This window comes from Sus scrofa, chromosome 3 (assembly GCF_000003025.6).
Source record: "Sus scrofa isolate TJ Tabasco breed Duroc chromosome 3, Sscrofa11.1, whole genome shotgun sequence".
NCBI lineage: Eukaryota > Metazoa > Chordata > Mammalia > Artiodactyla > Suidae > Sus > Sus scrofa.
The window spans coordinates 10,673,836-10,688,007 of NC_010445.4; the positions used below are offsets into that span (position 1 = coordinate 10,673,836).

The window sequence follows — 14,172 nt, forward strand, 5'->3', positions numbered from 1 at the left end:
CGGGCAACTACAACTCCAATTAGACCCCTGCCCTAGAAACTTCCATATGCCCTGGGTGAGGCCCTAAAAAGACATTAAAAAAGACTGGGTGAGGGACACAGGGTTTGGATCTGGATGTGGTTACACGGGTGTGTTCAAGTTGTGAAAATCCATTGAGCCAGACACTTATTTTTTGTACTGAGCTGCATGTGTGTTTTAAGAAAAAGATTTAAAATTTTTTCATTCTAGTTTTGGATCCTCACTTCCCAATTGACTTCTCTACCTCATCTTGATTTCATGTCTCTTTGACAGTGGACATTCCTTTATTTCTGAGTTCATTCTCACCACCTTCTGACTGTGACTTAGTTTCGTGTGGAGGTTATGCTGACAGGAATTCACTGTTTGCTTTGTAGCAAATTCAGGAGATATTATGAGCCCTTTCTGTGTGCTGAACTCTGTGCCCTACGTTCCAGAGGCAGAAAGGATAAAGCTTAGAGTCTCGGGGCATTTGGACTTTTCTCATCTGCATGTTGAGCCTAAACATTCAGGATTTGCTGCAATCAGTTGTAAGCCATAAAATCCTGAAAAACAGTACTTCACATAAACCGGAGACATCAGTTTCCCCTGTGGAGGAAGGGAGGCAGTCCAGGGCTGGCGTGGCGGTTCCACGAAGCCATCAGGGAGCCGAGTTCCAGATGTCTTTCTGCACAGCTGCCGGTAAACGTATCTTTGTTCTCTCCCGCCCCAAGATGGTTGTTCAACCTGCAGCATCACAAGGTCATCTGGGCAGGAACAAGAGAGAGCCGAAGAGGCTAGTGTGTTTATTTATGTTAAGAACCTTCCAGAATCTGCCCCCACCCCACCTTATTTTATATCTCACTGGCTTTTCCCGTGGTAGATGGACACCCTTAGCGGTATATGCATAGGCACCTGGGAAGTGTAGTTTGATTAGCACGTTGCTGCGTTGAATGAAACGGAGGCTCTGTTAGCAGAGAGAGATATGGGGTGAGCATCTAACAGCATCTGCCACGTTTACCCCAGAGAGAGAGAAGGGGAGAGCCAGTTGCCTTCTGGAATGTGGACAAGGTCAGATTTCTTGAATCCAGAAGGTACAGATTTTGGCTCACAGGTTGAATCACAGATACTATAACTTTGTGAAGTTTCTTAGGAGGGAGCCTGCTCACTTGAAAAAAACCTTTCCTGTAAAAAAACCTTGTATTTTAAAGATATACTTTATGCTTTTGTTACACTGAACAGGTAGCATAGCTGAGTAAAGAATTCCAGGAGTTCCCGTTATGGCCTAGCGGCTTAAGAACCTGACTAATATCCGTAAGGATGTGGGTTCGATCCCTGGCCTTGCTCAGTGGGTTAAGGATTCAATGTTGCACAAGCTGTGGTATGGCTCACAGACATAGCTCAGATCTGGCGTGGCTATGGCTATGGCACAGGCCAGCAACTGCAGCTCCTATTCTACCCCTGGCCCGGGAACTTCCATTTGCTGGTGTGGTCCTAAAAAGAAGAAAAAGAACTCCAGGATAGAGTCCCCATTCCTCAGGTTTTTCAAGAAGAATGTTGTTCTGTTTTCACCATTACAATTGCTATTAAGTCTGATACCAGAGTTCCCATTGTGGCTCAGTGGCTAACGAACTGGACTAACATCCATGAGGACGCGGGTTTGATCACTGACCTCGCTCAGTGGGTTAAGGCATTACCATGAGCTGTCTGGCGTAGGTCGCAGACACAGCGGATCCCACATTGCTGTGGCTCTGATGTAGGCCGGCAGCTGCAGCTTCTATTCAACCCCTAGCCTGGGAACCTCCACATGCCACAGGCAAGGCCCTAAAAAGACAAAAAAGACCAAAAAAAAAAAAAAATCTGATACCATTTTAAGTTCCTGTTCCTTCTGTGTGACCTAATTGTTTTTCTCTGTAGAGATTTTAAGGATCTTTCTTTCTCTGGAGTTCTTAAATTTTCGTGCTATTTGTGTGCTGTGCTTTTCTTCTAGTTTTGAGATATAATTGACAAATCACCGTGTAAGTTTTAAGGGATACAGCACAGTAAGTGACTTACATCATGAAATGGTTACCACAGTAAGTTCAGGGACCCTCCATCATCTTGGATGTACAATTAAAGAATTAGAGGAGTTCCCTTCGTGGCTCAGCAGTTAACGAACCCGAATAGGATCCATGAGGATTGGAGTTTGATCCTTGGCCTCGCTCAGTGGGTTAAAGATCCGGCATTGCCATGAGCTGTGGTGCAGGTCACAGATGCGGCTTGGTTCTGGCGTTGTTGTGGCTGTGGTGTAGGCCGGCAGCTGTAGCTCCAATTCAGCCCCTCTCCTGGGAACTTTCATATGCCACTGGTGTGGCCCTAAAAATCGGGGAGAGAAGAACTAGAAAAGAACTTGTGATGAGAACTCTTAGGATTTACTCTTAACGACCTTCATATGTAAAGTAAGCAGCATTAATTACACTCAGCATGCTGTATCTCATAACCAGTGCTAATTTACCGTATAACTGGAAGTTTGGGGAGTTCCCGTCGTGGCGCAGTGGTTAACGAATCCGACTAGGAACCATGAGGTTGCGGGTTTGGTCCCTGCCCTTGCTCAGTGGGTTAACGATCCGGCGTTGCCATGAGCTGTGGTGTAGGTTGCAGACGCGGCTCGGATCCTGCGTTGCTGTGGCTCTGGTGTAGGCCGGTGGCTACAGCTCCGATTGGACCCGTAGCCTGGGAACCTCCATATGCCGAAGGAGCGGCCCAAAGAAATAGCAAAAAAAAAGGCAAAAACAAAAAAAAAACAAAAAAAAACCTGGAAGTTTGAACCTTTGACTGCCTTCTTCCAGTTCCTCCTCTCCATCCTCTCATAACCACAAATCTGATCACTTTTTCTGAGTTTGTTTTGTTTTTGAAGCATAACTGAACCACGACACTACATTAGTTTGTTATATAACATAGTGACTCGATATTTCTCTACATTTCAAAATTATCATGTTAAGTTTAGTTACCGTCACTGTGAATACTACGTAATTATTGACTGTATTCCCCACATGGTACATTTTGTACCTATGACTCATTTATTTTGCACCTAGAAGTTTGTACCTCTTAATCTCCTTCACCTTTTTCTCTCCTTCTCCCACCTCCTCCCTTCTGGCAACCACATGTTTGTTCTCTGTATCTATGACTCTGTTTCTGTTTGGTTAGTTTTGTTCATTTTTTTAGATTCCACATATATGTGAAATTGTGCAGTGTTTATCTCTCACTTACTTCATTTAGCATGATACCCTCTAGGTCTATCCCTGCTGTCACGGATGGCTAGATTTTGTTCTGTTTTATGGCTGAATAATATCCTATTGTGTATATATAGATATATACCACATTTTCTGTATTGTTTTCGAGCACTTAGGTTGCTTCCATATCTTGACTATTGTAAATAATGCTGCAATGAACATAGGGCACATGTATCTTTTCAAATTAATGTTATTTTCTTCAGATAAATACCCAGGAGTGGAATTGCTGAATCAAATGGTAGTTCTATTTTTAATTTTTTAAATAACCTCCATACCGTCTTCCATAGGGGTGGCACCAATTTACATTTCCACCAGCAGTGCTGAGGGTTCCCTTTTCTCTACATCCTTGCCAGCACTTGTTGGCTGTTGTCTTTTTGATAATAGGCATTCTGACATGTGTGAGGTAATATCTCATTGTAGTTGTGATTTGCATTTCTCTAATGATTAGTGATTGCTGAGCAACTTTTCATTTGTGCCTCCTGGCCATTTATATGCCTTCTTTGGAAAAAAGGAGGATCTTCTGCCTATTTTTTTTAATTGGGTTTTTTTCATGTTGAGTTGTATGAATTCTTTGCATATTTTGGATACCAACCCCTCATCAGATATATTGTTTGCAAGTGTCTTCTCCCATTTGTTGGTAGCCTTTTCTTTTTCTTGGTAGTTTCTTTTGCTGTGCAAAAGCTTTTTTTTTTTTTTTTTTTTTTTTTTTTTTTCCTCTCTCTCTCTTTTAGGGCTGCACCCACAGCATATGGTAGTTCCCAGGTTAGGGGTCTAATTTGCAGCTGCCGGCCTACGCCATAGCAACATCAGATCCAAGCCGAGTCTGCGACCTACACAGAAGCTCGAGATAACTCGGGATCCTTACCCCACTGGGCAGATGGAGGGATCAAACCCTTGTCCTCATGGATACTAAACGGGTTCATTACCCCTGAGCTGCAATGGGAACTCCAAAAGTTCATGTGGTCCATATGTTTATTTTTGCTTTTGTTTCCCTACCTGAAGAGATATATCCAAAAAATATTACTTAGACCAGTGTCAAAGACCATACTGCCTGTGATAGAAGTTTTATGGTTTCAAGTCTTATATTTTAAATCATTAGTCCGTTTTGACTTTTTGTGTATGGGTGAGAAGGTAGTCTTGTTTGATTCTTTTTGCATGTAGCTGTCCAGTTTTCCCAGAACCATTTATTATTTATCGTTGCTGCGGTATGATTCACATACCATAAAATTCACACTTTCACAATTCACTGGTTTTTAGTGTAGTCCCAAAGTGTGCAGCCATTACTACTGTCTAATCACAGGACATTTCATCACCCCCAAAAGAAACCCCCTACCCATTAGCAGTTACTCACCATTCCCTCCTACGCCCCTTTTTTACTTTCCATGTTACGGATTTGCTTATCTGGGACATTTCATGTAAATCGAATCATCAGATACATAGTCCTTCATGTCTGGCTTGTTTGAGCAAAAAATCTTTTCAAGGTTTGTGTTGTAGCATGTATTAGCACTTCATTCCTTTTTTCTTTTTGTCTTTTTGCTATTTCTTTGGGCCGCTCCTGCAGCACATGGAGGTTCCCAGGCTAGGGGTCAAATTGGAGCTGCAGCCGCCGGCCTACACCAGAGCCACAGCAACGCGGGATCCGAGCTGAGTCTGCAACCTACATCACAGCTCATGGCAACGCCGGGTCGTTAACCCACTGAGCAAGGGCAGGGACGGAACCCACAACCTCATGGTTCCTAGTTGGATTTGTCAACCACTGCTCCATGACGGGAACTCCAGCACTTCATTCCTTTTAAAATATTTATTTTTAAAACTGTAAAATATGCATAACATAAAATTTACCATTTTAAGTACTTTTAGGTATACAATGCAATGGCATTAAGTACGTTCACAATGTTGTACAACCGTCAACACTCCCTGTTTCCAGAACTTTTTCATATTAAACAGAAGTTCTTTATCTGAAAACAGTCACGCCCCATTTCCCCTCCCCTAGCTCCTGGTAATCTCTATTCTGTTTTCTGTCTCCATGAATTTGCCTGTTATGGGCACTCATATAACTGGAATCATAAAATATTTGTCCTTTTGTGGCTGGCTTCTTTGAGCACACTGTTTTCAGGGTTTATCCATCTTGTAACAGGTGTCTGTACTTCATTACTTTTTTTTTTTTTTGGGGGGGGCTTTTTGCCTTTTCTAGGGCCAATCCCACATCTTATGGAGGTTCCCAGGCTAGGGGTCTAATCGGAGCTGTAGCTGCCAGCCTACGCCAGAGCCACAGCAATGCGGGATCCGAGCCGCATCTGCGAGCTACACCACAGCTCACGGCAACGCCGGATCGTTAACCCACTGAGCAAGGGCAGGGATCGAACCCGCAACCTCATGGTTCCTAGTCGGATTCGTTAACCACTGTGCCACGATGAGAACTCCTATACTTCATACTTTGTATGGCTGAATTACATACTCTGTTGTGTAGATTTTTTTTTTTTTTTTTGAGGCATCTTTCACTTTTTTTTTTTTTTTTTTTTCTCGTCTTTTTGCTATTTCTTGGGCCGCTCCCACGGCATATGGAGGTTCCCAGGCCAGGGGTCGAATTGGAGCTATAGCCACTGGCCTACACCAGAGCCACAGCAACTCGGGATCCGAGCCGCGTCTGCAACCTACACCACATCTCATGGCAACGCCGGATTGTCAACCCACTGAGCAAGGCCAGGGACCGAACCCGCAACCTCATGGTTCCTAGTCGGATTCGTTAACCACTGCGCCACGACGGGAACTCCCTGTTGTGTAGATCTTACTGTCTTTGTTCATCATTTCGTGGACATTTGGGTTGTTTCTGTGTTTTGGCTATTATGAATGTTGCTGTGAACATTCGTGTACATTTTGTGTGTGTGTGTGTGTAGACTCATGTTTTCAGCTCTCTTGGGTATATACCTAAGAGCACAATTCCTAAGTCATATGACGAGTCTATTTAACTTTTTGAAATACTGCCAGACTATTTTCCATGATGAGTGCAACTTTTCACATTCCTTCCAACAATACCAGGGTTTCAAGTACTCCACATCTTTGCCAACACTTAGCTTCCATTTGTAAAAATTGCAGCTATCCTAGTTGGTGTGAAGTGGTCTCATTGTTACTTTGCATTTCCCTAATGACTGATGATGCTGAATGTCTTTTTGTATGCTTATTATCTGTGTATTCTTTGGAGACGTGTTTATTCAAATCCTTTGCCCATTTTTAATTTGGTGGTCTTTATTATTGAATTGTAAAGGTTCTTGATTCTGGATACTGGACCTTTAACAAATATGATTTGCAGATATTTTCTCCCGTTCTGTGGGTTGTCATTTTACTTTTTTTTTTTTCCCCAGGAATGTGCAAATGTCTTTTTATTTAAGAATCAAGTTATCTGTAGGCATGGACAATGACAGCAGTAAACCATTATATCTTGTCAACTGAAACCAGGAGCTGATGGTTATAATGATTTTTATTAAACATCAGCCAGCCATCTTTCTCTTCAAATTTATTGCCATTTATCTTTTGATGTTACTGTGAATGGAGTTGTTTCCTTTTCTTTTTTTTTGGCTACACCCATGGCGTGTGGCAGTTCCCAGGTCAGGGATCAAACCCATGCCACAGCAGCAACCCAAGTTGCTGCAGTGGCAATGCTGGATCCAACACAAGAGAACTCCAAGGGAGTTTTCATAAATTTCATTTTCAGATTATTTATTGTCAGAGTAAAGAAATACAGCTAATTAGTGTGTTGATCTTGTGTCCTACAACTCTGCTGAATCATTTTAGCTCTAGCAGTTTTGTTTTTTGGGTGTGTGGATTTTAGGGATTTTCTGTATGTTAGACCACCTCCTCTTGACCGCATGTCCTCCCTCTCCACAGGCCTTAGTGCTTCTCCACCGCCGATCAGCACCCTCTGAGGAGCAGCACCTGGTGGAGACCGCCAAGCTGCTGGTTCTCCTTAACTTGTCCTTTGTGTACCTGAAGCTGGAGCGACCCGCCATGGCCCTGCGCTATGGAGAGCAGGCTCTGATCATTGACCAGAAGAATGCCAAGGCCCTCTTCCGGTGTGGACAGGTGAGTTGGAAGGCAGGTGCTTGGGAATGAATGCCCAAGAAAAGGCATCAGTGGTGTTTGTTCAATTTGGGCACTGCAGAAGTGCTGTCTTTCCTAAAGTGTGCTTTTAAAATTCTGTCCTTTTGACAGGCCTGTCTCCTCATGACTGAGTATCTGAAGGCCCGGGATTTCCTAGTCCGAGCCCAGAAGGAACAGCCCTTCAATCATGACATCAATAATGAGCTGAAGAAACTGGCCAGGTGAGATTGCGAACCAAAACGTGTGGTGTGGCTGTCTGCCGCTCTGGCCTGTCCGCTTGGGTAAAGGACTGGTTGATGCTGTCCAGCATGTGTTAGGAGGCAGTGCCCCCTAGAGCTGACTTTATGAAGTGCTCAGCACCCTAACCGCAGCTCCAGGGTAGTAGGGGCGCGTAAGACAAACCTAGCCACACATGCCCGCCTCCCAGTCCACCTGACCAGTAAGCACCCTAAAGAGGTGGCCAAGGTGGCTCTTAAACAGAGCAGGGTTCTTCAGGAACTCTTCAACTTGCTGCCAAGAACTGCTGTTCTCAACTGGCTGCAGAAAGATGTCTTAGAGGAGCTGGTTTGATCCGAAGTGGCTCTTTGAGGTTTGAGTCAAACGCTTAGTGTGACTGTCTTGTTACCCAGGAGACATGGATAGCAGCCTTTCAGTAATGTAACTTTTTCTGATTGTAGACGTTGCATGTTCGGTATAGACAACTTTGAACGTGGTTCAATATCAGCATAATCACCCATAATTCCATCACCTCGCATTATAACCACTGTGGTGTTTTTGTTTTTTAGGTGTTCTTTTGTTCCTTTTATTGGTGAGATTTTTCTGCTCTTGTTAACATTTGTAAATACTTAATCCAGGTTGCTAGTTAAAGATTTCTTGACATACACACAAAGTCTGAAGTGTGTGTACCTCTTAAACATGGGTCTGGATATTTGCATTTCAGGCCTCTAATATTTTCCAGCAGTTTTCTTTCCAGTATTTTAAAATCCCCTTTCAAGTAGGAATTTTGGAATCTGACCATTCTTTAGCAGGGAAACCTCAAGCTAAGTTAGAGGCCTTTGGGCGTGAGGTATGGCCTGGCAGGGCTCATCAGGCAGCCTCAGTGACAGTGGCCTGGGCCTTGGAAGGTGCCTTGGGCTTTTTGTCCAGGGGCTTCCTGAACAGCCTTTGGGAGCCTCCTCTTTCTCCCTGCCTTCTACCCCACCCCAGTTTGGTTTAAGGCCTGCAGAATTGTCAGTGTTTCTGAACCTGAATGGAGAATTCCAGCCACCAGGTGTCACCTCCCACAAGGACAGGCTTTTTCTAACTCCTGTGTGTTTCTCCCTACAGCTATTACAGGGACTACGTGGATAAAGAGAAAGAAATGTGTCACCGAATGTTTGCTCCTTGTGACAGTGGCCCTGCGGCAGGAGAAAACTGAAGGTAAACAAAGGGCTGAAACACAGCTTCCAGATTTTGTCTAGTATGGAGCTTTTGCTTGTAACGGTAGGATTAAATCCTAACGAACCCATTGTAAATTGAAAACATTAAGTCAAAACTGCATTTAATGCTTTTAACCTGCTAGAATGCCTACCTCAGCCTTGCCGGCCTCAAATGCTCTCTGAACGCTGACATTAGCCTGCAGGTGGGCCTGATCGTCTCACAGAAAGCCTGTTTTATAAGAAAGCGCCGACTGTCTTACGTAATTCATTGGATACTGTACTAAAAGCAAAACAGAATGGTGGTTTGGGTGCAGAACGGACGTGTGTGTATCAGTTGTTGACTCTCGTGATCACCGGGTCGCCTGGGAGCTGCGGCTCACTGCCCGGTATCATGAGAGGGTATGTGGCCGCGTGTTGCTAGGCTGGGAAGAGATCAAAATTCAAAGTTTCAAGTTGTTTATACTGAATGCATATCACTTTCACAACATCCTAAAGTGGAGATGTTATGAGTCAGACCATCCTAATCCAGGGACCATCTGTTTGAGGAAACATGGCTGTCCCCAGCCTCCCCCCATGAATAGTGGTGCCTCCAGAAGGATAACAGTGCTCCTTCCCAGGGCTGATGGCATAACTGGTCTGGAAGGAGGGCACGTGCTGTGGGCCTCCTCAGAGGATCACAGAGAAGATTTGGAACATCCATCCAGGGCTGGAGTTTAAATTCATAGGTTTGGGAAGCCTTAAGCCTTAAATGAAAACAAACATGTTCTCCTGTTGTATATTCGTGCCCCCTCACAGTGGTGTGGAACGTGAAACTGAGTATAGTTGTTAATGTGATGGTCTGCCCAAGTGATGGAAATAATGCTTTTCTTTTTCCGTCTTGTTTTGTTTTGTTTAGGGCTACACTGGCGGCATATGGAGATTCCCAGACTAGGAGTCCAATCGGAGCTGAAGCTGCCAACCTACACCACAGCTCACAGCCACTCCAGATCCTTAACCCACTGAGCAAGGCCAGGGATTGAACCTACAACCTCATGGTTCCCAGTCGGATTTGTTTCCTCTGAGCCACCACGGGAACTCCAGTAATGCTTTTCCTAATCTTACGGTTTTTCCTCAAAACCCTAAAGCCTCCAGCCTCACTCTGCATCTAACATACTTTTAAAAAAGATGAGGTGCAGATGTCAAGGATGGGGATGGGCGGTGACTCCTAAGTTCGACTTGCTCTTAGAGCTGGAAATGAGATGGTGTCAGGCCCAGCAGGGAGCAGACACACACCCCAGGACTTAGAGCTCAGGGTTCTGGTTTCCCCAGGAGCACGTGACTTAACCCTCTCCTCTGCTTCACTATTCGGAAAATTAATGGAAACAAAATCACCTGCCTTAAACACCTGCTTAGCTGGGTCGATAACTCTGCTCTCTTGAGAGAAGTTAAACAAGAGACAGCAAGAAAACAGCTGCTGAGCAGGCTCATGGTGATAAATCTCTCCTTTGTGGCTTTCTCCGTCTCCTACAAAAGGGGCTTGAGAGCAGAAGGCAGTGAAAAGGCCTATTCATCCCAGACGCTTTCCTAAGTGATCTGTAAACTCTTGTCTCTGCCCCGTCAGAAAGAGCCAGTCGGTATCAGACATAAACGTCACCTTCATCGCTGACCATGACCCTTTGACCCTGGACTTCAGGTCTTTTGGGGACGTTGGCATCTTTGCAGGTCTCCTGAGCTGAGATGTGAGCTAGAGCACTTTTGCCATTTGGCAACTATCAATGTCCATCAGAACTGGAGGCCTGGCTACTTTTTGCTGGATGTGGGGCTGAAAGCTGGCAGGTCCTGCCCTTAATGAAGGTCCAGGTCTTCCTGGGTCCATCCTAGAAGCAGATCTTGGAAAACCCAGCAGGGTAACAGGTTTCTTTTCCATTGTCCTCAACTCCCAGGCTTTTGGGGCTGGCAGATGTTCTGGAACCACTGGTTTTTAGATGGTTTCCCGAGTATGCCTAAGTCTCAAGTTTGTCTTAGCTCTGGCAGTGGCTGCACCAGCGTCTGAAATGGCCACGATTGCCAGACTCCCATTGCCACTGAGGTTGTAACACATTTTGGCTTTTGTGTGGTTGGTGGTCTCTCTGCTCTCTTTTCGTCTATTGCACTTGTGCCTAATTAGTCACTTTAAATGTCCAAGTTTTTCGATTATGTTGCCAACCTAATTAGGACAATTTAAAATGGATTCTTGGAGTTCCTCCTGTGGTGCAATGGGATTGGCGGTGTCTTGGGAGTGCTGGGATGCAGGTTTGATCTCCAGCCCAGCACAGTGGGTTAAGGATCTGGCGTTGCCACAGCTGCTGTTTAGGTTGTACCTGTGGCTCAGATCTGACCCCTGACCCGGGAACTCCATATGCTGAGGGGTGACCAAAAATGAAAAGAAAAAATGGGTTCTTGTGATCTATGATGTTAGATGCTACTGACTTGTCTTCTAAGACGTTAGGTACTTCTGGTGGAACAAGCATTCTCTCAGTTATATTCCCTAAGCCTCTCGTGACAATAGACTGACTGTTTTTGAGATGAGAGACCATGTCTTTTTCACCTCTGTATCTTCTGGCATTGGGAACCATGCCTAGCATGTGATTGGTGCTCAGTACATGTTGGTTGGATCAAGTATGAAATAGCTGATGTGCTAGCCCAACTTCTTTGTTTTTATTTAGTTAGTTAAGTTAGTTACTGTTAGTTACCCATATGTTAGTTAGGGCCACACCCCTGACATATGGGTATTCCTCGGCTACCGGTCGAACCAGAGCTATAGCCACTGGCCTGCACCACAGCCACAGCAACACCAGATCTGAGCCGCGTCTGCAACCTGCACCACAGCTCATAGCAGTGCTGGATCCTTAACCCACTGAGTGAGGCCAGGGATTGAACCTCCATCCTCATGGATACTAGTCATATTCCTTTCTGCTGCGCCATGGTGGGAACTCCCAGCCCAGCCTCTTTGAAACCATGCCCTTCAGGCTGGCTCTCGTCTTGACTTTCGGGACTCATGTTATTGCCAGTAACAGGAACCCATCTTTAACTAGTGTCCCCTGAAAAAGAGGTGTGCCGAGTGGATCCTGGGGTAGCTCACAGAATTCAAGGAGGACTAGAGCACCAGTACTTGGGCAGGTAGAGACCGCAGTTCTCAGGGCCTCAGGGAATCTATCTCATTTCTGCTTCATTCTCTCCCACCCTAAGGAGAGCCCAGACTCCATTTACACAGCCTTTCTATTAGAGAAGGGGGCTCTTCCTTACCCCCACCTCACTCCTCTTCCTGAACCACCTCGTAGCTCCAGTTTGAAAAGTTCTGAAGCAGGACTCTGGCCTCGTTTGGGGTGTGTGGAGTCCTAGGAGTGGCACCCCTTCCTCGCACCACGTCCTAGGATCAAACCCGAGTCCTCGTGAACACTAGTCAGATTTGTTTCCACCGAGCCACAGTAGGAACTCCCTCATGTTGTACTTTTGTCTAGATAAATGCCCAAGAGCAAGATTGCCGGATCACATGGCAGCTCTGTTTTCGGTTTTTCGAGGAACCTCCTCACTGTTCTCCCAAGCGACCACCTCAGTGTGTATTTGGGTGGGGAATATTCTTGAGGATAACCGATAAAGTCAACAGAGGTCATTGAGGTTTTGACTCATGTACCTCTAAATATTTATAGCAAACCCCATGCTGATGTTTGATAAGCTGTTTTGAAACACCTTTTCCTGTGGCTTGGAGTGCCGTGGAGGCCGTGTTCCACGTGTGTATACATTACATCCAAACGTGCACAAGTGGATTTTTTCTACATGGTTAAGACCTTGCGTAGCCCCATCCACAATAGTAGTGAATTTAATAAGCTTCATATAGTATGAAAAACCTCAACCAATAGAATTTTGTGTGAGGATTTCCCCATGTATTCAACATTTAGCTTTAAGAATTATCCGCATAAAGCCAGTATTTTCATTTGCGACCCCACCCACTTCCCCCCATCCCCAGCACTGCTGAATTAATTGGAAGCAAATCCCTGTAATCATTTCATCCACAAGTGTTTCCTTATGTATCTCTAAAAGGTAAGGACCATTCTTGCACATTTTCTTTTATTTCCCGAAATACTTGTTTCTCTTTGTTTGCTTTGATCTTTTTTTCATGTGTAGACCTTCCATAAATGGTTGGTGTTTGTTGATTATTTATTCACATTTAAGAATGAAATAGTAGGAAAATTCACCAGGAGGAGCTCTGTCTGCCTGGGCAGGGCTTTTTCGGGGGATAATTTTTTTTTTAATTTTATTGCAATATAGCTGGCTTACAAAGTTGTGTTAAGTTCAGGGGTACAGCAAAGTAAGTCAGTTATACACATTCCTTTTCAGATTCTCTTCCTCTGTAGGTTATTGTTTTGAGTAAATTTCCCTGAGCAATACATTTATTAGGTCCCTGTTACCTGTCTTTTTTTTTTTTTTTTTTTTTGTCCTTTTAGAGCTGCTCCCTAGACATATGGAAGTTACCAGGCTAGGGGTCAAATCGGAGCTACAGTTGCTGGCTTATACCACAGCCACAGCAACACAGGATCTGAGCCATGTCTGTGACCTACACAACGCTGGATCCCCGACCCACTGAACAAGGCCGGGGATCAAACCTGCATCCTCATGGATACTAGTCGGATTCGTTTCTGCTGTGCCACAATGGGAACTCCCCGGCTATTTTATATGTAGTAGTGTGTATATATCAATCCTCACCTCCTAATATATCCCCGCCTCACATTTCCCCTTTGGTAAAGATAAGTTTGGTTTCAAAATCTTTTAGTCTGTTTCTATTTTGTAAATTCTCTTATATCATTTTTTTAGGCTCCACATATTAATGGTCTTATGATATTTGTCTTTCTCTATTTGACTTCACTTAGTATGATACGCTCTAGGTCCATACATGTTGCTGCAAATGGCATTATTTCATGCTCTTTTATGGTTGAGTAATGTCCCATTGTATATGTATACCACGTCTTCTTTATCCAGTCCTCTGTTGATGGAATTTTAGGTTGCCCTCATGTCTTGGTTATTGTAAATAGTGCTACTGTGAACATTGGGGTGCATGTATCTTTTTGAATTAGAGTTTTCTCTGGATAGATGCCCAGGAGTGGGATCGCTGGATCATATGGTAGCTCTATATTTGGTTTTTTAAAATTATTATTATTTTTCTTTTAAATTATTTTTATCTTTTCCATTACAGCTGGTTTATTATAGTGTTGTGTCAACTTGTGGGGTTTTGTTTGTTTTTTTTAGGGATACACCCATGGCATATGGAGGTTCCTAGGCTAGGGGTCCAATCAGAGCTTTAGCCGACGGCCTGTGCCACACCTCATGGCAATGCTGGACCCTTAACCTACTGAGCAAGGCTAGGGATCGTACTA

At 44.4% G+C, this 14,172-nt stretch overlaps 1 protein-coding gene across 4 annotated transcripts in view; it reads left to right on the forward strand.

The window, feature by feature from the left end:
* Positions 1-14,172, forward strand: part of FKBP6 (FK506 binding protein 6) — a 56,755-nt gene that overhangs the window by 14,380 nt on the left and 28,203 nt on the right. For all 4 annotated transcript variants that reach the window (XM_021086319.1, XM_021086318.1, XM_005661974.3 and 1 more), the window contains exons 6-8: positions 7,152-7,346; positions 7,476-7,585; positions 8,691-8,783. In XM_021086319.1, the coding sequence (XP_020941978.1) occupies positions 7,152-7,346; positions 7,476-7,585; positions 8,691-8,781 (396 nt within the window). In that variant the 3' untranslated portion in view covers positions 8,782-8,783. The remainder of the gene's footprint in view (positions 1-7,151; positions 7,347-7,475; positions 7,586-8,690; positions 8,784-14,172) is intronic.